The 22,269-nt window shown below is 46.3% G+C and overlaps 1 protein-coding gene across 3 annotated transcripts; it reads left to right on the top strand.

The window, feature by feature from the left end:
* The first annotated feature begins 4,481 nt into the window (after positions 1-4,481).
* Positions 4,482-21,583, top strand: myom2a (myomesin 2a). 3 transcript variants are annotated; one of them, XM_037471858.2, is made up of 37 exons: positions 4,482-4,605; positions 5,209-5,334; positions 6,546-6,638; positions 7,288-7,426; positions 7,887-8,041; positions 8,169-8,261; positions 9,278-9,366; positions 9,441-9,479; positions 9,563-9,727; positions 9,837-9,998; positions 10,267-10,408; positions 10,568-10,767; positions 10,847-10,900; positions 11,452-11,579; positions 12,110-12,293; positions 12,927-13,101; positions 13,362-13,483; positions 14,591-14,778; positions 15,119-15,245; positions 15,342-15,520; positions 15,612-15,726; positions 15,881-16,040; positions 16,179-16,285; positions 16,386-16,430; positions 16,514-16,650; positions 16,961-17,105; positions 17,344-17,403; positions 17,525-17,592; positions 17,687-17,800; positions 17,918-18,005; positions 18,329-18,367; positions 18,565-18,670; positions 18,966-19,129; positions 19,319-19,355; positions 19,456-19,478; positions 20,109-20,164; positions 20,246-21,583. In XM_037471858.2, exons 2-37 carry the CDS (start codon positions 5,231-5,233, stop codon positions 20,762-20,764), a joined length of 4,521 nt encoding a protein of 1,506 aa, XP_037327755.2. In that variant the 5' UTR covers positions 4,482-4,605; positions 5,209-5,230; the 3' UTR covers positions 20,765-21,583. The 3 variants fall into 3 exon arrangements, with proteins under 3 accessions (XP_037327755.2, XP_037327753.2, XP_062420594.1); XM_037471856.2 differs by lacking the exons at positions 10,847-10,900; positions 11,452-11,579; positions 12,110-12,293 and having other exon boundaries at positions 10,568-10,779; XM_062564610.1 differs by lacking the exons at positions 5,209-5,334; positions 10,847-10,900; positions 11,452-11,579; positions 12,110-12,293 and having other exon boundaries at positions 4,549-4,605; positions 10,568-10,779.
* Positions 21,584-22,269: the final 686 nt, after the last annotated feature.

Genomic DNA, 22,269 nt, shown 5'->3' on the forward strand with positions numbered 1-22,269 from the left:
CACGTGACAGCTGACTTATGAAAGAAAGAAAGAACCAACGTGTTCTAAATGTGAAGCTCAGTTGGGGATGTCTGGAAGAATTCAGCCAAACGAGTGTCTTGTTCTGGTAGATTTATTTGCCAGGTCACAGGTCAAGTATCAGCGCTGCGTTTGCAAAGGCAGGAGCAGTTCTGTGGGCCCGCGTGCCAGAAGAACAACTCACTGATATCAGGAAGAACATCATGTTTTATAATCCTTGTTAGACAGAAAAGGAAAGATTTCTATTGGCCCTAAACTGGCGTTGAGAGGGAGCAGGTCCTCCCCCCACAACACAAGATCCACTCACATCCAATGTGTGTCTCCTGACATTAATGTGAACATAAGAACAAAGCGTGAGTCTTGGATGGTGCCTGGTGTGTCTCTAACCTCCATCCTGCTTGGAGCTCTGACCTTTCATTCCTCAACCAGGACAAGACAGTGACTCCCTAACTGAGCACTATGAGCCTATCATGGGATCTTCCATTATGAACTTCTATTTAACTAAAACATGTAATAATATGTGGACATGTCTCCTCCAGATGGTCCACGACATCCCTCTGTGTCAGTGAGTCCCTCTGATGAGATGATGGAGGGTGGTTCAGTGAATCTGACCTGTAGCGCTGATGCTAACCCAGCAGCTAACTACACCTGGTACAAGGAGGATGAAGAATCACCACGAGCATCAGGACAGATGTTCACCATCACTGACTTCAGAGCTGAACACAGTGGGAATTATTACTGTGAAGCCCAGAACGAGATGGGACGTAATACCTCCACCTTACTTCAGATTACTTCTTCAGGTGAGTTTCTCCATGACATGAATCATGTGACTAACAAATATCTCCCTGGACGTTCATTCATGGATCAAATCCTTCTGATGAGGTGACGTGCTGTTTGTCTAATAACTGTGTGTCTCCAGGTGGAGATACAACAACAATGATAATAAACATCACCAGGTGGACTCTGGTGGTTGTGATGCTGATTCCTCTGCTTGTCTTCTGTCTGCGGATGAGGTAAAACATCTAGAACTCATCCTCACTGAGCTTTTACTCACTACTAGTTCAGATAAATGTTGAATCTTTTTGTGTATTTGTGTGTTTTATGATTGAATGCAGGAAGAAGAAACCTGTGAGCTTCACCACTGAACCACATGAGCCCAGAGAGGCTGTGGAGGTGAGACATTTGTCCTCAGAGACAGAACCCACCAAAGGGACATCGTCTGTTGTTATTAAGTCATGAAGATAATTCATAAGTAACTTGATCACTGACATCTTTCTCCTTTTGAACCACCAATATCATTGTCTCTCCATCAGATGGACCTTCATCCTGAGTATGAGGACCTCTCAGCACAGAGAGAAGACCCAGAGGAGCAGGAAGACCAGGTGTGAAGGTCAGCCAGGTGTCAGTCTGCTGCAACTCAAAACTACTTCCTGCTTCCATTTCTGAGGAATAACGTCATGTGATCTTCTTCAGATGCAGTGGAACCAGAGGGAGACTCACCTGGACGGAGACAGCAACAAGTGGACATATTTCGCTTCAGTACCACCAGTTATTATCTGAGGTCTTTTTATTTCATTCTCTTTACTCTTCAATCGCTGTTCTTATTTGAAATGTTATTTTTGTATGACTTGTATCGGTGGAGAACTTTTAATTTCATTGTTGCTGAAATGTGTTTCATAGATAAACTTGCCTTAAACAACAGAACCAGTGGCTTTTAGCAGAATATTCATGATGCTTTAATTATACCTGTGTTGGTACTTGTGTCCATGATTTAATTGAAATGCAATAAATTGCCTTTAACAAATACTGATCACCATCTTTTCTGTCTTTCTTCATGTGATTAAAGCACAAAGGACAGAAGTAAAATGTAATTTAGGAATTAAATGGTCTCCATCTTCCCCCCCACGTAGTGATCCATCTCTGTGGCCAGTGGTCTGACCTGCTTCTTCTCTCCCTCGGGTCAGAGGTCAGGGGCTCGTGTTCAAACCCCCCTGTTTATCACCAAGTCACACCCGGGGATGTGTACTATAACGCTGAAGTGGAATTACTGTCTAACTATTTTTAGTTACCTTTTATTTATAACCTGAAATTGACCAACAGTAGTCCTGTGAAAGATTTTGAAGGAAACCATTTAGCTGATTCATGGTATTATGAGAGGCTTTAATTTTGGAATGGTCGATCAGAATGTCCTGGTTATAGCAGGCTTATAACGAATGATGCTTTACCAGCTGCTTTCATACCTTCATAAACTGCTGGGTAGCTGTACTCATACTTGGGGGTTTATTTATCACTCTATACGACTCTAAAACGATACTAACGTAGTGAAAAAGACGTCATGGAGTAAAAAGTACTGCCTCTTAAAATGAAGTGCAGCTAAAGGATAAAGCGGCAAAAAAATGGACATATTTAAAATTCGACACAGTAAACCACCAGATCCTTATCTCCGCCCTTCAGGAACTTGGTGTCACAGGATCCGCGCTGTCTCTTCTTTCATCCTACCTTGATGGTCGCACCTACCGGATAACTTGGGGAGGATCAGTGTCGGAACCATGTCCCCTTACAACTGGAGTTCCTCAGGGCTCCGTCCTGGGTCCCCTCCTCTTCTCAATTTACACCAACTCCCTTGGCTCCGTCATTCGCTCGCATGGTTTTTCCTATCACAGCTATGCCGACGACACCCAACTAATTCTCTCCTTTCCCCACTCGGACACTCAGGTGGCTGCACGGATCTCTGCATGTCTGACTGACATCTCCCAGTGGATGTCCGCTCATCACCTGAAGATCAACCCCGACAAGACCAAACTACTTTTCTTCCCTGGAAAAACCTCGCCCACTCAGGACCTGACCGTTAACATCGGCGACTCAGAGTGCCAGGAACCTCGGCGTGACACTTGACTCCCAACTCTCCCTGACTGCCAACATCGCAGCGACGACACGATCCTGAGGATACACGCTCTACAACATCAGGAGAATACGACCCCTTCTCACTCAGAAGGCGGCACAGGTACTGATTCAGGCGCTTGTCATCTCCCGCCTTGACTACTGTAACTCTCTGCTGGCAGGTCTCCCAGGTACCGCCATACGACCACTGCAGCTCATCCAGAATGCAGCAGCTCGACTGGTCTTCAACCTTCTGAAATACTCCCACACCACACCGCTTCTCCATTCTCTTCATTGGTTACCAGTGGCTGCCCGCATCCAGTTCAAAACATTGGTACTGACATACCATGCTGTGAATGGATCGGGAACAGTCTACATCCGGGACATGGTGAAACCCTACATCCCAACCCGCACACTCCGATCTGCATCTGCCAAGCGGCTTGTTCCTCCCTCACTGAGAGAAAAACACTCGACGAGATCACGACTCTTTGCTGTCCTGGCTCCCAGATGGTGGAATGAGCTCTCTGAGGAAATCAGGACTACAGAGAGCCTCTACGTCTTCCGTCGAAAAATCAAGACACGCCTTTTTAGACTCTATCTTGACTAAAACACTAGCAAACCGTAGCACTAACAAATGATAGCACTTAAATTGTACTTATAATGGCACTGTTCTATAACATGTTTTAAAAATGCTTATTTGATGAAAATGTACTTTCTTGTTACTTGTTCTTCTGTGTTTGTAGCTCTATGTGGAAATGCACTTATTGTACGTCGCTTTGGATAAAAGCGTCAGCTAAATGACATGTAATGTAATAATGTAATGTAATGTAAAATGAAAGTACATTGAAAAATGTCCTTGAAGTTGTGTCAATTTTAGTCAGAACGTTGACCATTAATTCTTTCTGCTGGTCGATCAGCTTGAATCACAGTAACAAAGTGACAGAAAGTTTGTACTCTTTTGATCCCTTTCTTGTTTCGTCTTTGTTACTTTCAGTACTTTGCATAAACGCATCGATGCTCTCTGATGAAGGATATGCAGGCCAGCGTCCTCTAAACAGAGAAGGGGGGGGGTCCTACATCCGGTTAATAACCATCTAAATCCAGTGTGATTCATGGAGGCTCCTCCTCCTGGCTCCGGTTACTCTGAGATGAGCCCGTGAGGGTGGAAATAGCCGCTGGGCCTCCTGTACGGTGGCACTTGGGTGGCTTCGCTGCGACGAGGACGACTGGCTGGTTAAAAATAGCCCCAACTGCTGCCCACAAGTGTCCGAGGAGGACTGGAGAACCCTAAAAAGGTCTCACGAGGCTTTAGCCATGTACCAGTGAAATCGTCTTTGGTGCTTAGTGAACGTTGGTGAAGTTGGTCTAATCTCGTTAGAACAGGAAATCCGTCGTCCTGCCAATACTTTTGAGATCTTCTTTTTACCTTTTAACGGAAAATAAATCCATGAATGTAATAAACGCAGCAGATGAAACACTCCTCTAAATAGTTCAATAAAATCGAGCTGGGGATGCACACTCTTCTACTCCAAAGATCAGAATGAGTACAAAATGTGGGGGTGAATGCTATATATAGTCTTCAGTGCGCCCATACATGGGGTGGAAGGGGAGCAGCATTGCCCCAGTGAGAGGGTAATATTTTTGTAGTGCTTCCCAAGCGGCATCAGGCTGGTGTTCCTCCGCTTTGCGCTCTTTTAATCCCTTTGGGTAAGTCACTTTTCTTAATTTTACCTTCACCACTGTAGACATGACTCAGGAGTAAGAGGAGAAGCTGCCATGTGCTGTGCTTTAGATGATCTGATGTGCTGAGCAGCACTTCCTCACGTACCAGAGCTTTGAGAGGTGGCCGACCCTCTTCTCTCGCCTTGAATTGTCATGTTGAAACTATCACGATGTTCAGTTAATGAGCATGGTTTGATTTGAAGGAGCCTCTGCGCTTCCCGTCATGTGGTTTTCTTTATTAAAGAGTCCGATGGAGGCTTCCTTCTTTTCTCTATTCATGGGACGGATCTATTGGAGCTATTCACAGCTGGGTGAAACAGAGCCGAGCTCCATGACGGTTTGTGCTGATACGCTTATGTGATGTTCTGCATATCAGGGTTTGAGCTACGCGGTTATTTCACATATATGAATGTTCCTGGAGGAGAGCGACGTGATACACGCTGTAAGGTATACCGTGGATCACAGAGACGTCATGGGGGGGGTGTAAAGAAGGGTGGAGGTAACATCTCCTGGCTAACACTGTGGTCTGGTGTTGTTCCCCCCCACTCGCTCCCACCCCCTCCACTTCCCAACGCCACTGGTGTCCAGCTGTCCTTCAAGTGTTCCCGTCATGGCTTCCAAAGTCACAGCTCGGTCTAAGAGGAGCCAAGTCCAAACCGATTACGCGTACCATCACTCTAGATGCGTGCACAGCGTGCAGCAGACAGCAGCGAGGTAATGTGGGGGGGAGGTGGGGGGGGGGGGGGGCACAGCTCCTTGCTGCTTCTGCAGAGCGACAGATACGCGTAGCTGACAGGTGGTCCAGGCTTCCCGGGACGCTGTGCATGTTGGGAGGTGCGGGGGCCACGTTTGAATACAGAGACCTGCCGATGACTCATCACATCCTAAAAAAGAGTCAAAGCAGCTTGACTCACAGAAGCTTCCGGCCTTTTTCACAGACTATTATTTAAATAAAATATCTTAAGAAGCAGCGGTTTATTATTTCAATTCAAGCCGGAAATTAAAGCCATTCACATCTAAAATGTTTTGTCTATATTGCTAAGTATTGATAGATAACGTACATATGCAACATGGCAGCTTTAAAAATAGTATTAAATAGAATTATTTATTAGAAATGTGAATAAAAGAATACTCTGTGAAGCTGTATCGCGATGAGGGGTTTAGGAATCAGTACTTGCTCATTTTAGAAAGATATTAAAGCATAAATAAATCACACCCTTGTTGTGCTACTTGGCTACTGTGGTAGAAACATGTGGTCTTCAGGTCTACAAAGAGCATGCGTGCTTGTATTGATCTGCATACGGCTCCATATCTAAACGTGTCTCCTTCTCATGGCTGCAGGCAGCAGCGTGTGGCTTTGTCTTCCCACTGGTTGGCTGCAGAGCTCTTTGTAGAAGCTTCTCAGCGGCTCGGTGCATGGTGGACATGGGGATCACGCTAGAACCCCGACCTGGCTGCTCCAAAGACAGGACGTCTCCAGTTCGTCCTGCTTAGAGACGCAATGTCGTCATGTGGCGTCCTGTTAAGTGGTCAGAGCTGTAGATGCTGACCTCAGCGCCCAGAGGGTTTTTATACAGAACTTTGAATAAATTTGATGAACTAAATGTTTGCTTTAAATGGTTTTTGATGACTTCTCAGTCTGTCATTTCAGCAAATGTTAAGTTTTAAGTTGACCCAAATTATTGTTAATCAAATGAGTTCATTTAATAAGAAATCGGTGGAGAGATGATTATTTAGAAAAAGACTATAAAAAACCCAGATAAAGAAGCCAGCATCTGTGGTCAACTGTTTCTATCAAGTTCTAATTTTCCCCTCAGTTGGATGTCAGGGGATTTTTTTTGCGCCGTGCTTCTGGTCCACTAATACCCGAAAGTCCATTGTGGTGGAATGTCCCTTTAATGTCTGCTTCATAACGATGGCGACAGGAAATCAAGCTCTTATTCAGCGAATCAGGTGCAGGCCCAGGCCACGGAGGCTATGGCGGAACCAGCTTATACCATACCGGTGTTCCGGCAGAGGTGAGTCCCCATTGGCTGCTGTGGTGGGTCGGGCTATTTTAGGCGTAATACTAGTAACTAGTAATACTGATCCACAGACTCTGCCAGCTGACCGCACACATAACATTTCCTCCAGTGTTACTAGTTCATTTTTCACTTACCGCCCTAAAGCACCACCTGCTGTATGGTCTGTTTGACTCTAAATGAACATCATGTTGTATTGAAGAAGACTTGAAACTAGAGACTGAGACCATAAACTCATGTTTACAATGTTTACTGAGGGAATAAATTAAGAGGTCTGTTGGGCAGTGATCCCACCAGAGAAAATGGGAGCATTTTTATTAAATGGGAGCAGAGGAGTCGCCCCCTACTGGTCACTAAACAGAAGTACAGTCATTTCCTCATAGACGTCTATGGGAGCAGAGGAGTCGCCCCCTGCTGGTCACTGCACAGAATGCAGCTTTGAAGGCACTGCCGCCTGGTGTGAAGCAGCGTCTTGGTTAGCATTGCCAGTAAATGGTTGCTTTGGCCGAAATAGCAAAGAAAATAGCAATTGAATTGAAGCTATATTTGCAGATCAACTCTGTTCTTCGGATTATAAGTTTAGCTCTAAATGTACTTTTTGCGTCTCGTATTGGTTAGCGGGTGAACTGAAGCTGTGTGTTGGTAGGACTGCCGACGAGGGGACGGAGGAGTACCAGCGCGTGAGCACCAATGTCGGGAAAGGACTGACCGTCATCCAGGACGAGCTCCACAGGATGAGGATGGCCACCAAGGCCAAGGTGGAGAGTCTCGCTCTCCAGAGAGAAGTATGCAATGCCGTTAGGATTCATGTGTATTATTTAAAAATATTAATGCAACCAGACCAAAGAGTCACCACCTGCTAAGGTGTCTGATTTTATGAACTTAGTTATAAAAGCTAAGTCATAATAGTGCATTTAAGGTCTGTATATTGCACATATGCAGATGACACTCAACTCAACATTGCACACCACCTGGTCCTATTGATATTTAGTTTAAATCTCAAAAACACGTTGCAGGATGCAAAATGTCCTCCAGTTTAATGGGTACAACAATCTTATGGTGTTTCTATGTTAATGCTAATGCTAATTTGGTGCAGTGTCTTGAGGATCTATTAGTTAGTAACTGAGCGAGTACACAAAGTCACTTAGTGGGGAAGAGGCTGAATAAATGTAAAATTATAAAATAACATTTAAAAAGGCTGCTGCTGAGTGTTTCACCACGCACACCCTGCCGTGCTCCCTCCAGGTCAAAGAGATGATGTACAGGAGGGTGGATACCTCGGAGGAGTTCCCGAGGATGCCGGACTTCCTGGTGGCCCTGCGGCCTCACACCGTGTGGGAGAAGACCCCCGTCAAGCTGTTCTGCACCGTGCAGGGAACCCCGAGGCCGGTGGTCCAATGGTCAGAATATTCTCCACCTCCCCGCGGGTGTTCCGCTTGGTTTATAAGAGCTGACGCCTTAAATCAAAATGTTCAGCCCCGCCTTCCTGTTTGAAACTCGCTGGTTTTAGCTGCTGACTGTCTGCAGGTATAAAGGAGGAGTTCCTGTCGATCCGCTGAGCGCCCCCGGAAAGTACAAGATAGAAAACAAGTATGGAGTCCACGGTTTGATCATTAGCAGGTACGGCAAGAACACTCCGATGACGTCACAATCTGATGACATCACACTCTGGTGTGAAGGGTTTCCAATGTGTCAACTCTCACCGTACTAAGAGAGCCGCTAGGAACAAGTGTTTAAAAAAATAACAGTACTGTATATCATTTATTGTATTAATATGTAAAAATGTACTTTGGTTTTCATCCAATATTGTTTAAGCCTAATTTTAGGGCAAGACAAGTATATTCACATAACACATTGCAGACACTGTCTTCTCAAGGAGCTTTATTATTATTATTATTACTATCAGGTATAACATGAAACCTGTAGGAAGAACAGTATTAAAACTATAGAAAACATTTAAAATAAAACATTTGAAATGACTACAGGTGTCCAATAAAACATATTGAAGACAATGAATAAAGATGGTATTTTATTTAAACTTATTTTGAGAAGACACATGAAAAAATAAGAAAAAACATGAAATCAAATTTTAAAATAGATAATGAGAGTAAAAAAGTATAACATAGAATCGAATAAAAAAAAGATAATGGAAAAATACAAGCCAGAGTTTAACAGAAAGAAAATCACATTTGAGAGAAAGACAGGAAGAAAGATAGAGAGAGAGGAGGAGGACTCTCAGACTGACGCCATCTTCAAGACTCGTCAGCTGTTCGTGTCGAGCTGCTGACCTCTGCGTCATTCGAGCCACGAATTCCTCCCACAGCTCTCTCTCTCTCTCTCTCTCCTTCCGTCATGACATCACTGTGTATTAAAAATATCGTCAGTCGTTAAGAGGCCTAAGTGAGAAACTGTATAAGAAGAAGAGCACAGAATCTGTTTAAAATAAAGAATAAAGTCGTCTTCTACAGTATTCAGTATTCCACATTCTACAATGTAAAAAAATACAGAAATGTGATACAAAGTTAAATGAATATAGATCAAGTTTTAGAATTGTATTTCTTTATGTTGAAGTACGGAACAGACATGTAAATCTCCCTTTGACACGTCTCCGGGGGGGGCGGTCCTGGGGGGTTTAGGTGTGTTGTGAGTGATACCGCTGAGTACAGCGCTGTGGCCACCAACCCGCACGGCTCGGCTACCAGCAAGGCGACCGTCACCGTGAAGAGTGAGTCCCTCATCCTGCACAATGACCTCCTTGGTCTCATTTCACACGTGTCATACGTCACGTTCCCTCCACAGGACCGGCGGGAACCGGGGAGTCCTGCCTGCTTGGGTTAGGTAAGTGTGAGAGGGGAGAGATAGCAGACCACGTGATGAAATGTGACAGATTGTCAAGTCTGAGGTGCCCCCCCCCCGCTCAGTGCCCCACCTGACGGAGATCCACGCCAGTAAGCTGGAGGTCACCCTCCTCGACCGCTTCTCCGTGAGCTTCGGGGTTGAGGGCGGCTCCATCAGCCTGGCGTGCACCATGGTGGTCGTGCCCGACCTCCCCAACGTGCCCCCCCTCGCCCAGTGGTACAGAGACGGTAATTCATTCATTTGATGCCTTGCTCCAGGACACATCGGCAATGTTCTTCTCTTTAACTATTCAGATGGAATTTGTGTTGTAACTGACACCCCCCCCCCCCCCCACAGATAAACTGCTGACCGCGGGTCGGCGTGCGGAGATGTCGGTGGGCGGAGGAGCGGCCCGCCTGACGCTGCCCCACCTGGCCAAGGACGACGAGGGCCTCTACACCCTCCGCATCTTCACCAAGGACGGCACCGCCGAGCACAGCGCCTACCTCTTCGTCTCAGGTTCCCTCTGTTCTAACCCTAACCCTGTATTCATGTTTAATGCTGTATTCAGCGGCACGTTGGAGATCTGCATGTGATCCACGGCTTGGAATCAATGAGACAAACGAGCCACGGCGAGTGAGCAAATATCTCAAGAAAGAAATGTGAACCTCCAGGAAGGAGGATATGAGGCGATGCTTGATTACATAATTACACACAATTCAATGTTCAAGTAGAATCCTCCCTCTTCTCCTCCCCACCTTATGTCCTTGTTTCCTTGCCCCCTCAGACGCCCCCCCCCCTGCGCCCGGCGCCCCCGGTGCCCCGGTTAGCGCGAAGGCGTTCGACATCAACGCCGACTACGTCCTGGTTGCCTGGAAACCGCCGAACGCCGTCAACGAGGCGGCGGTCAGCGGATACTTCGTGGATCGGTCAGTCGATAAGTTCAAATCAATACGATGTCATGCTTCGTTGATATGACATCCCCTGACTGTGCTGTTGGATTTGAGTCTCACAACTCCAGTATGTTTATGAGATCGTTGTTGTGGCGCCGGTGATGTCATCACACCAATGATGTCATCTCTCCGTAGCTGCGAAGCCGGCAGCGACACCTGGGTCCAGTGCAACGACGCGCCGGTGAAGGTGTGCAAATACCCGGTGCACGGGCTGAAGGAGGGCCACTCCTACCGCTTCCGGGTCCGAGCCGTTAACAACGCCGGCGTCAGCAGGCCGTCCCGCGGGACGGACCAGGTGACCGCCCTTGACCCCGCCGAGAGCGAGAGGCTGCAAGGTAGCGAGGAAGGTAAACACCGCACGGCACGCCCGGCGCCCTCGGGCCTCCTAACGGGCTCCGTTGTCTCCCGCCACAGTGATTAAGATCGAGGGGAAGTACGACGTAGTGGTCCGGGCGGACGACCTGGAAGGTACGGTAGATCCCGGAGGCGGATCTGGGATCAGGGTTCGAACCCCTCCGCGCGCTTTAGGTTCACTAAACATCCTCCTCAATTCCCTCAGTGAAACACACTGACATCTAAAATGTCCAAAACCGATAAATGGATAATAAACTCACATCGACTCGCGTCTAAAACTCCCTCATAACCTCCACCTTCAAAACAACCCTCCCCCCCCACACTTTAACCCACTCAAGTGGTTTGTTTCCGATTAAAACACTCAAAGAGTCGAGTTTCTCCTTTAACCCCAAAACTGAAAAGCACGCTGCTGTTTCTCTGAGTCTGTTGTAGAAGTCCCACATCGACTGTAAAAAGGTCCTTTCTCATTCTCCTACTGTGTAAATACACCAACTGTGGAGAAAAACCTCATACAAAAACATCTGACCTGTCCCTAGAGTCAATATTCTGCTTTCAGACCCCCCCCCCTTTATGTATTTAACATCATCACAACATCCTCAACAATGTGAGACTTCTGCAAGCGGCGCCGCTCTTTGTCACTGTCGCCCCCCCCCCACCCCCCTTAGGCTACGTGACCATTCCGACGGCGCCCACCGACGTGCACGCCTCCGAGCTTTTTCAATCGTACGTGGTGCTGAGCTGGACGCCGCCCAGCCCGCGGGGTCGAGCCCCGCTGTGGTACGTCGTGGAGAAGGTGCGTGCCCCCCCCCCCCCCTCCCCTCCCACCCATCCCCACCCCCCGAGGGCCATCTCCCCAACCCTGATCCATCCATGCAGAGAGAGGACACGCCTCTTAACCTGTGGGGCTCTCCCTCCTCAGTTAAACAGAACAGCTGCACATCAAATCCAACGGTGACATCACAGGATGAGCACGCGTGTGAGGTTAGATTTACCGTCAGAGTTCAAGAGGTCACGCGTGACCATCAGAAGCTCGTTGTGTAGCACTTGTGTTGTTGGGGCTCCACCTGTCACCCAAACCTACACAATTACACAAAAGCAATCGACAATTTGTCACACGTATGATGTATCGTCAGGATCAATAGAACCAGTGGACCAGTATTATTATGACACACACTTACTATAAGCCGGGTAAAACCCTACAAATCCAAAGTTGAGCCGCAACTATGCAGCGACACAAGCGCCCCCCCCCCCCCCCCCCCCCACAAGCTCCTCTTTGTGTATACGCTGCATTGCTGAGGTTGTCTCCCCCCCCCCCTCCCACAGTGCTTAGCAGGCACTGGAGCTTGGCAGCGGATCAACACGGCAGTCGATCTGCACTCCCCCCGTTACCCGGTTTTTGATTTGCAAGAGGGGCAAAAGTACCGCTTCCGGGTGACCTCGGTCAACCGGTTCGGCTCCAGCGAGGCCTCGGAGGCCTCGGAGCCCGTCCAGAGGGGGGGCGAGGACGGTAAGGCGTACGGACACGTCTCAAAGCTTTTCACCTGTTTGTGTGAGTGTCACATTTTGTAGAAATGTTGCTCCCCGGCAGTTTAACGCGGCTCAAATTGTTCCTGCATCTCGGCGTGGGGCCGCAAAGAGGCTTCTTGAGGGACCTGTAGTTCATCTTTGTCTAAAGTGCTTTGGTTGAGCTCTGGTGGACGTGATGTGTGGTGTGTTGCAGGTGCTGGGGGGCCGCTGGGTACGTACAGTTCAACTTAAACACTGATTCACGCCGCTGTGACCTCACAGGTCCCTTCACTCCTCACGCAGTATATATAAATATATATTTATATATGTCATCCTATTTCAGTCAAGCTCATCTGATGGCAGTTGTTTGAGCTCGTATCCCAGCATGCATTGTGCAGCCTTTGTTATACACCATTTGGAAATTAAAGATGCAAAGAGTCAAATGCTCTCTGACTTCACGCTTCTGTCACGGATCCTTTGCACAAAGCCGAAATGGGCGTGTGTTTGATTCCTGTGATTGACAGCTGACCCAAGGGCCCCCGTTGACTCATCTTCGTACAGACGTTCACGGGTCCTTTTTCCTGATTCTGTGATGTGTCTCACGAGCTCCCCCCCCCCCCCCTCCCCTCAACAGGCGTCCCCTCTGCCCCCGGTCAGGTGGTGGCCACCAGGAACACCAAGTCCTCCGTGTTCGTGCAGTGGGACCCCCCCAGTCATCCGAAGAACCTGGTGGGCTACTACATCGACGCCCGCGTCGCTGGGACCAAGGACTGGTTCCCCTGCAACCACAAGCCCTTCAAGCACTCCAGGTACCCCCCCTCACTGAGACCCTTCTGGAGAGGAGGGGTCTCGACACCTGTGAAAGCTTTTATTGTATCTCAGAGTTCTTTTGGAGTTTCTGGGCCGGTGTTCTAAGTGACAACACGAGCTGATGGGTTTGTCCTAATTTGACTCATTGATGATGTATGGATGTTACGTATTATGTTTCAAGTGCCAGTATCTACATAGAGACATCATTCGGGGTTCACATGAGTGATGGTGACTATGGCTATGTGTGTGTGGTCTTCAGGTTCGTGGTGCATGGACTCATCCCAGGAGAAACCTACACGTTCCGTGTCCAGGCCGTCAACGTGTTCGGCCTCAGCGATGAGTCTCAGGAGTCTTCTCCCATCTCTGTGGAGCCGGCCCTCTGTAAGAGACCCCCCCTTATCATAGTATACCTTTATCAAAGTATACCTGTATCATAGTATACCTTTATCATATTATACTTTTATCATAGTATACCTTTATAATATAATACCTGTATCATAGTATACCTCCATCATAATATACCTTTATCATAGTATACCTTTATGATATTATACCTTTATCATAGTATACCTCCATCATAATATACCTTTATCATAGTATACCTTTATGCTATTATACCTTTATCATAGTATACCTCCATCATAATATACCTTAATCATAGTATACCTTTATTATACCTTTATTATGATATCTCTTTATTATGAGCTCTGCTTCCAGACTTACAAAGTGAAAGGTAAACAAAGGAGGTGATGGGAGGTTGATGGTGATGTCATGTGTTGTGTTCATGTGTTGTGTTCATGTGTTTGGTTCATATGTTGTGTTCATATGGTGTGTTTATTTGTCGTGTTCATAAGTATGTCTTCATTCCATAACTCTATCCAGGCCCGGGGGGGGAGTATGGTACGTAGGGAAACAGCATTTTTTTCCCCCTCCTGACACTTTGTGCACTGTCACTGTGCATCGTGAGCTGTAATCACACGTTAACTGTCACAATGAAGAGAATGAATAAAGATGGTATTTTATTTAACTAGTGTTCAGTTATCAGATATTTATTTATTTTATATTTTGAACACATATATATATTATAAAAATATTCACAATGTGTTATCGTCTGCATATAGCGCCATACAATTATAGTTAACTAACTAATCAGTGACAAATTCTTTATAGCAACAAAAAGCTGTTTTATTATGTCATATAAGGTTAAGTTATTAATACTTAGTAAATAACCGTCTAATAATAATAATAATAGTCTTGAATAAAGAATTTCTTTATTTTACCTTCTAAGTTATTATCAAATGGTTTATAATGTGTATTGATTATTGATCTGAAGCAATAATAAGTCTGGGTATAATGAGCTACAAGCAGAGTTTAACATATAAGTATAATCATAATTCATTATGGATACTTTCACTCTCACAGTGAAGTCAAAAGCTCTGTTTACGGTTGTTAAGCCTCTGATATTAAACGTGAAAATTTGTGATGCAGCAACTCCCAGCGCTCCCTTTGGCATCACCATGCTGAGCTGCGACGGCTCCTCCATGACCTTGGCCTGGAAGAGCCCCGCCCACTGCGGCGGCTCCAAGATCAACGCCTACTACATCGACAAGAGGAACGCCGACACGCTGCTGTGGAAAGAAGTCAACCTGACGGGGCTCACAGAAAGGCTCTGCAGCGTGAGTGGGCTCATATCACACTGTATCACACTCTGGATTATAAAAATAATCACACTGGATTATAGAACCAATCACACAGGATTATAGAACCAATCACATTGGATTATAGAACCAATCACATTGGATTATAGAACCAATCACATTGGATTATAGAACCAATCACACACTGGATTATAGAACCAATCACACAGGATTATAGAACCAATCACATTGGATTATAGAACCAATCACCCACTGGATTATAGAACCAATCACACTATTGATTATAGATCCAATCATAGACGGCATTATGGAAACAGAAACTCTCTCTTTCTGTCTTTCTCTCTCTCTGTATCTTCAGATTGACAATCTGACGGAGGGAGTCTTCTACGAGTTTAAGATCCAGGCCGCCAACATGGCCGGTGTCGGCGTTCCCAGCGCTCCCAGCGCTCCAATGAAATGTGAAGCCTGGACCATGGACGAGCCAGGTGGGACGACCGCCGCTGCTTCTCCAATAATAACAACAAGGTGCAGACATCGTTCCTTTCAGCTCATGTTCCTGTTATCTTACACCCGTCCTCCAGGCCCGGCCTACGACCTGAGCTTCAGCGAGGTCAGAGGTCAGTCCCTGGTCATCCTGTGGAAGGCTCCGGTATACACCGGGGCCAGTGCAGTGACCGGATACGTGGTGGAGATGGCCAAGAAGGGCTCATCGGAGTTTGTTACTCTGAACCAGGAGGCCGTGAGCCATCGCTACCTGCAGGTAGGGTAGAAGTTGGCGAGGCCATCACAGAAACACCTCCAATTACAGCCAACGTTGCAACATGTCGGCTCTAACGTTGTGTTTCCTGCAGGTGACTGGTCTGAAGGAAGGGGAAACCTACGTCTTCAGAGTCCGGTCCGTCAACGCCAACGGGGTCGGGAAACCGTCCCAGGCGTCTGAGCCGGTCTGTGCCAAACCTCTGCCAGGTAACCACCACTAAGCACCACTTGTTTGTTCTGGTGTCAACAAGAACAGCAACAGCAACATACCCTTCTCTCACGTCACTCCATCTCACCAGACACTTTTATAACCGGTAGTTAACTATAAAGACCGATACATGAATGGTGTTATTGCTCTCAGGGACTCAGGAGCTGGTGGCCGGCGTGGACGAGGAGACCGGAGACATCTTCCTGTCTCTGGAGGCCTGCGAGATCTCTGAGACCTCCAAGTTCGTTTGGTCCAAGAACTACAGAGCCATCGGCGACTGCCCGAGGGTCGCCGTCACCACCAAGGGCCGCAGGTACGTGAGAACTCAACCTTACATATATACTTGTAATTATTATACGCAAGTGAATAATTTTTTGTTAATTAGTTGTTCATCCGTTTGACTTTTAATGGATATTTAGTGAATTTTAATGGATTTTAATGGATTTTACAGCTCCAGGCTGACTTTCACCAACCCGGACAAAGACGACCTGGGCCGGTACTCCGTGGTGGTCACCGACACGGACGGAGTCTCTGCCAGCCACACGCTGACTGAGGACGGTAGGGCCCCCCCCCCCCCCCCCTGGCCCCTCTCTTACTGCTGTTGTTGCTGTTGTTGTTTGTTCCGTGCTCACGTTTGTCGTCTTGGATCCATTCGCAGCCCTGAACACGATGCTGGAGCTCAGCTACGCCATCCAACACCCCGGTGAGTACCGTGCACCTCCTGCATTCACCTCCTCCCCGTTTCCTCCGGATGCTAATGGGTGTGTGTGTGTGTTCCCCCTGCAGTCGTTCCTCTGAAACACGGCCTCAACTACGAGGTTTTGGAGAAGGGTCACGTGCGCTTCTGGCTGCAGGCCGTCAAACTGTCGCCCTCCGTGTCCTACCGGGTCATCGTCAACGACAAGGAGGTCCACAGCGGGGAGGTAAGGGGAGGGGTTCTCTGTTGACTTCTGTTGGCGCTGAAGAGAGCAAAGATAACAGTGTGACAATGAGATAAAGCAGGGAAAATATTCTAAATATAGCTTCTACTTACACAACCACACTCCAATACATCTGTCTCACCCTTTCAGTACAAGTCAATAGAGAACAAATGCACCGTTTACTTCACCGCAGTTATTTTAGAGCTCTGGTTACTTTATAATAAATAATGTGTCAGTCTTGAGGTTTTCACAGGTTCACACCAGATGGATGTGAAGGCGGATCAATGGGTAGAAAACCTTTCTTCTCTCTCAGGGCATCAAGATCAGCCACGACGTGGCCACGGGGGTCATCCAGATGACGCTGGATCACTTCACCAGAGCCAACGAGGGAACCTACACGGTGCAGATCCACGACGGCAAGGCCAAGACGCAGAGCTCCCTGGTCCTGGTGGGAGACGGTGAGTCCCGCCTGAGAGAGGGGATTATGGGGGATTTATTCTCTCACGCCACAGGAAAACAGGATGCAGCATTTATTTAAGGCCATCCAGAATGCATTTTGTTCCGGTCTCATCACTTCACATATCATCACATAATTTTTTTACATGAAATGAAATCAATGGTAGAAAGTACTTTAATCGAGTAAAACTTTCATTCAATTATAGAGTTTTAGAATATAGAATGTTTTCCCCGTTTCAGTGTTCAAAGCTGCTCTGAAGGAGGCCGAGTTTCAGAGGAAAGAGCACATCAGGAAGCAAGGTAACTCCCCGTCACCATGGAAACCGTACCAAACATCGCTTGCGCAAACACAAGCTTTCATTTCATGAATATATATATATATATATATATATATCTTTTTTATTGCACCTCTTCATTTTAGGTCCACATTTCTCTGAGTATCTGTACTTCACCGTCACTGAGGACTGCACCGTCATGCTCGCCTGCAAGGTACCACTTTAACTTCCATCTCCTTCTAATTGCATCTTTTTAGAGCAATTTAACAAATGGGTTATGTTTATTTGTTTGTTTAATTGTTTGTTAGGTGGCCAATGTGAAGAAGGAGACGTCCTTCCACTGGTACAAAGAGGATGATGAGATTGTTCCAGAAACTCCAGTCAATGTGATGTCTGGAGCCGTCGCTCTTCCCATCCCCATGGTAACTACTGCAGCATCCACACCTACGTACACTCCCTCACTGCATTTATACATCTATATCTGTCCATATATACTTAATATGTACAGCTTGTGATAACAATGTTGTTGTTTCTTCCAGTTTTCCAGGAAGGATCAAGGCGTCTTCAAGGCCGTGCTCAGTGACGACAGAGGGAAGGACACGTCTCTGTTTGACATATCAGGCAACGGTAACAATCTGTATGCTCATAACACACCTTTCATACATTACATGCACTTTAAAGGGCTTTGTATTAAGAGAAATCTGCAACTGTTAGACTATTTTTTTCTGTTGTACATTAATGTGTTTAATTCTTGATGTACCATATTTTTGTATTCAATAATTCTAACTTTATTCTTCCATAAATCAGTGTGCTGTACCTCCTGTGTGGTGTCATGTGGACGCGTTGTAAAACATTACTGCTTTATTTAAATTCAATATAAATAATATTTAGATTTCTAATTGTAATTCCTGTTATAAAATATAACGTATTTGTGTCTGTGTGATTTTCAGTGTTTGATGACATCATCAATGCCATCGCCAAGATTGCTGGTGAGTTTGATCAGCTGATCAATAAAATGTGAATCAAGGTGTTCGACTGGGCAAAAAACTAATGCAAATCTTAAAACAAATAAATAGAAATTCAAAATATTAAATGATTTGATGCTGAAACTTTTCTTGAACCGGCCAGTGTGTATCGTGCCCTTTAATATAACGTTTGCCTGTGCGACCTGCGCTTCGTCTTGCAGGCGCCTCGGCCTCTGAGCTGGTGCTGCAGTGCACTCCAGAGGGCATCAGGCTGCAGTGCTACATGAACTACTACACAGAGGAGATGAAGACCATCTGGAAACACAGGTACGGTTAATCTAACACACCGCTCCTCCCCCGGACATCACAGGTACACAGATGTGTACTTTCACCTCTGAAAGGGCAACGATCTGGCAACGATCTGTTTTTATTATGTAGTTTATGGGTAGTGAATATCCGTATCACTCATATGGATATCGATCGCTTGAGTTAAATTCAATGAGAAATTCCTCCAAAACGAGGGAACCAGTATTACGCTCACTTCCCATTAGCGTCCATCAATAAAATCTCCCAGTAGGCGTTTCGGAGTCTGCTCCTGTGACTTGTGATGAACCCCCTGCAGGGAGAGTAAGATCGCCTCCTCTGAGAAGATGCGGATCGGAGGCACGGCGGAGATGGCCTGGATGCAGATCTGCGATCCTTCCGACAAGGAGAAGGGCAGCTACTCCATCGAGATCTCAGACGGCGTGCAGACCCACACCAGAGCCTTCGACCTCTCCGGACAAGGTAACGAGATAGCTCATGTGACATCAGAGGGTATTCTTGTAGATTTTAGCTTGTTTTATTTTCCTAGCCATTTTTTTATTATTCCTGTATTTATTTTTGCATGGATTTATATGTTCTAACTTCTGATTTTTGATTTCCTCTAAAACCTTTTATGAGATGAAAGTCCTGAGCTCATTTTTATTTTTGCAGCATACACTGACGCCTATGAAGAGTACTTGAGACTTAAGTGAGTTATTTGAAAAGAACAATATATTGATAACATTGATTTCTTTAAATTATGTCCAAATAATTCTAATCATTTATATATTTATTCTTTTATCCTTTAGGGCAGCCGCATTTGCTGAGAAGAGTAAGTATATCATTAGTTTTTAGGGAGATATTATATTAGATGAATTCATTTTTTATTTATTGAAATATTTGGAAATCTTTTTCAAAAATATTTTTTTTAAGTCAAAATGTGTTGTGTCTGAAAAAAAGAAACAAAAAGTTGAAATTTGTCATTGACAAAAATTATTTGGCTGAAAAATGTTTTGGAAAAAAAGTCCAATTATGTTGTGTGGAAAGATTTCATGGAAAAAAATGTCAACACATATTAGGTTAAAACATTTTAAAAAGAAGTAAAAATAGGTTGTGTTGAATAATGAGTAAAAGTGGCAAAAAACATTATTAGGTCCAAATATTAGGTCCAAATATAGTAGGTTGAAAAATGTGTTAAAAAAAAATTCTGAAAAAAAATGTTTTGTCAAAAGACATAATGGAAAAAGGTTTTTTTTTTAAAACATCTTGATGAAAAGTCAAAATATGTTGTGTCAAAAAATTTCATTTCGAAAAAGAATCATTTGAAAATAATTTCAGTAAATATTTTTCGTCAAAAATAAAAATGTTCTGAAAAAATCTATTAGGTCTAAAATACTTTTTGAGCGCAAAAACACGAAGGCCAAGTCACTAACCATTTGCCCCCCCCCCCTCCCTCCCTCAGATCGTGGCAGAGTGGTCGGTGGCCTTCCTGACGTGGTCACTATCATGGAGGAGAAGGTGAGGATGTTAAATCGACACACTGTTAACAGGTAACATGACATCATCATACGTTCATTCCCCTCTCCCCGTCCCCCTCAGTCTCTCAGCCTGACCTGCACCGTGTTCGGCGAGCCGACCCCCGAGGTCTCCTGGTTTAAGAACGAGCAGGAGGTCGTCTGCAACGAGCACACCAAGGTCACCTTCGAGGGCGGCAAGTTCGCCAGCCTGGTGATCAACAAGGTGACCCCCGACGACTCGGGAAAATACAGCATCAACGTGCGCAACAAGTACGGCGGCGAGTTCGTGGAGATCACCGTCAGCGTGTACCGGCAGGGCGAGAAGCTGCCCGAGCCCAAGCTGGGGCAGCCCAAAGCCCCCGCCACTGCAGCCACGCCCCCGCCGCCCAGGTCCCCGGCAACGCCCTCCAAGACGCCGACCCCCGCCCCTTCTCGGATGTCCGTGAAGAGCCCGACTCCGGCCTCCACCCCGGTGCCCAAATCCCCCACCCCGACTCCCAGGTCCCCGGCCCCGAAGTCTCCCACCCCAACTCCGTCTCGCGGCGTCAAGTCGCCCACCCCGCCCAGATTCATGAAGTCCCCGACCCCGCCGAGGAAGTAGGCGATGGCGGTGACAGGGGAGCGGGGGAAGAAGGGGGGGGGGGGGTTCCGAGTAGTAGCATGAGTGTGAAACCAGAAGGCGTTAAAGTTTAAGTAGACGTAGGAACCTCTGCAGGAGCGAAAAAAAGCCTCCCCAGAGATGAAATAAGAAATAAGAGGCTTTGACAGCGGCTGCTAACGTGCAGTAGATTTACTTTCTAGGATTAATATCAGTTAACTGAAACAGCCGAAGAGAGAACGGCGCAGAAAAATGTTTATGTTGAGTGTTTGGAAAGCTGCACTTTAGACGCTGGTCTAAAGGATAACTCCTGTTAATTACACATTTTTAATTCCTGTCAGTGACATCACTTTGACGGAGTCAGACGTCTAGACCAGCTGATTTGGAAATGAAAGTCTCGAGTGTCTCTTTCAAAGAGGGAATTCCAACGACATGTCAGGTGTGATGACTTTAAGGTTTCACCTCCCAATAAAAGTGATTCTGTTCCTCACCCGTCTTCAGTGATTTCCAGATCACCTGGTGGGAACAATGTTGTAAGAACGATGACCAAAGCTCTGGATATGAGATGAAAGTCGTCACTAACAGGAATGACCTTTTGGGGCAGATGAGCCGGGGTCACACAAGACACCAGATTATTTATTAGTCCTCTCTGCAGGGTGGGGATGTTTTCCTCTGTTATCAAAAGCTAATGTCTTTCATCAGCTGGAATAAAACAATATTCACTTCCCGCCCTGCTCTCTGTGCCAGTCTGTCTGTGACATGTTGCCCCCCCCCCCCACCCCACCATGCTTTGTGATAGCAATAAACTCTCAACCTCCTTCCGATGTGTGTGTGATTAATCTCTTCTATTCATTATTTTCACGATGACATCACACCAAAGGGGGTCCTGAGAGGTGATCTCATCAGGCGGGTCTGTGTTCCTTGTGTCCTCTGTGGTTCACTCAGTGTGAGATTAAAGAGGTGTAAACTGTGATGGGCTGATGTGGACCAACCTTCTATTTCTATTGTGGAGTGTGTAGAAGAGCTCAGCCACGCTTTCGGGAGAATGAATACTCATGAAACAGGGAGCTGCTCCCACTGAGCTTCCCCCTCGCTTCACCTGCTCGTTTCTTCTGTTCCAACTGTTGATTTGGACGGATCTTTGTCTCGCTCTGTGTATATTTGTGCGTTTTATTCTCCTTGTGCAGAACTAAATAACATCTGTTTGTAAAGACTCAACACGTGGAAACTACTCAGACATCTGGCGGGACACAATGAGGCCTTTGTGACAGCTGGGAGAAGATAAGCCTTTAAAAAGGGCTTAATGACAACAACACGGTAACATGAGTCCCCCTGAAGCACGCGTCCGTGTGCCCTGTTGTGTGTTGCTGTGTATTTGGGCTCGAGTGCAGCTGGATAGGTTACCGAAAAACCGGCTCCCGCTCACCGAAACCCAGGCGAGCCGAGGTGGGCGGGGCTTTGTTACAGCTTTGTGAGCTGTCAGTGGAGCCGACTGGGCAGGTACGACA

The sequence above is a fragment of the Pungitius pungitius genome, chromosome 9 (assembly GCF_949316345.1).
Source record: "Pungitius pungitius chromosome 9, fPunPun2.1, whole genome shotgun sequence".
Classification (NCBI taxonomy): Eukaryota; Metazoa; Chordata; class Actinopteri; order Perciformes; family Gasterosteidae; genus Pungitius; species Pungitius pungitius.

Bases quoted from the DNA above. Each gene is read 5' to 3' on its own strand.
- myom2a (XM_037471858.2), top strand. From the start codon at position 5,231: ATGGCTTCCAAAGTCACAGCTCGGTCTAAGAGGAGCCAAGTCCAAACC. The intron at 6,639-7,287 runs GTGAGTCCCCAT...GTGTGTTGGTAG, and splicing joins ATACCGGTGTTCCGGCAGAG to GACTGCCGACGAGGGGACGG. The intron at 12,294-12,926 runs GTAAGGCGTACG...TCCCCTCAACAG, and splicing joins CCAGAGGGGGGGCGAGGACG to GCGTCCCCTCTGCCCCCGGT.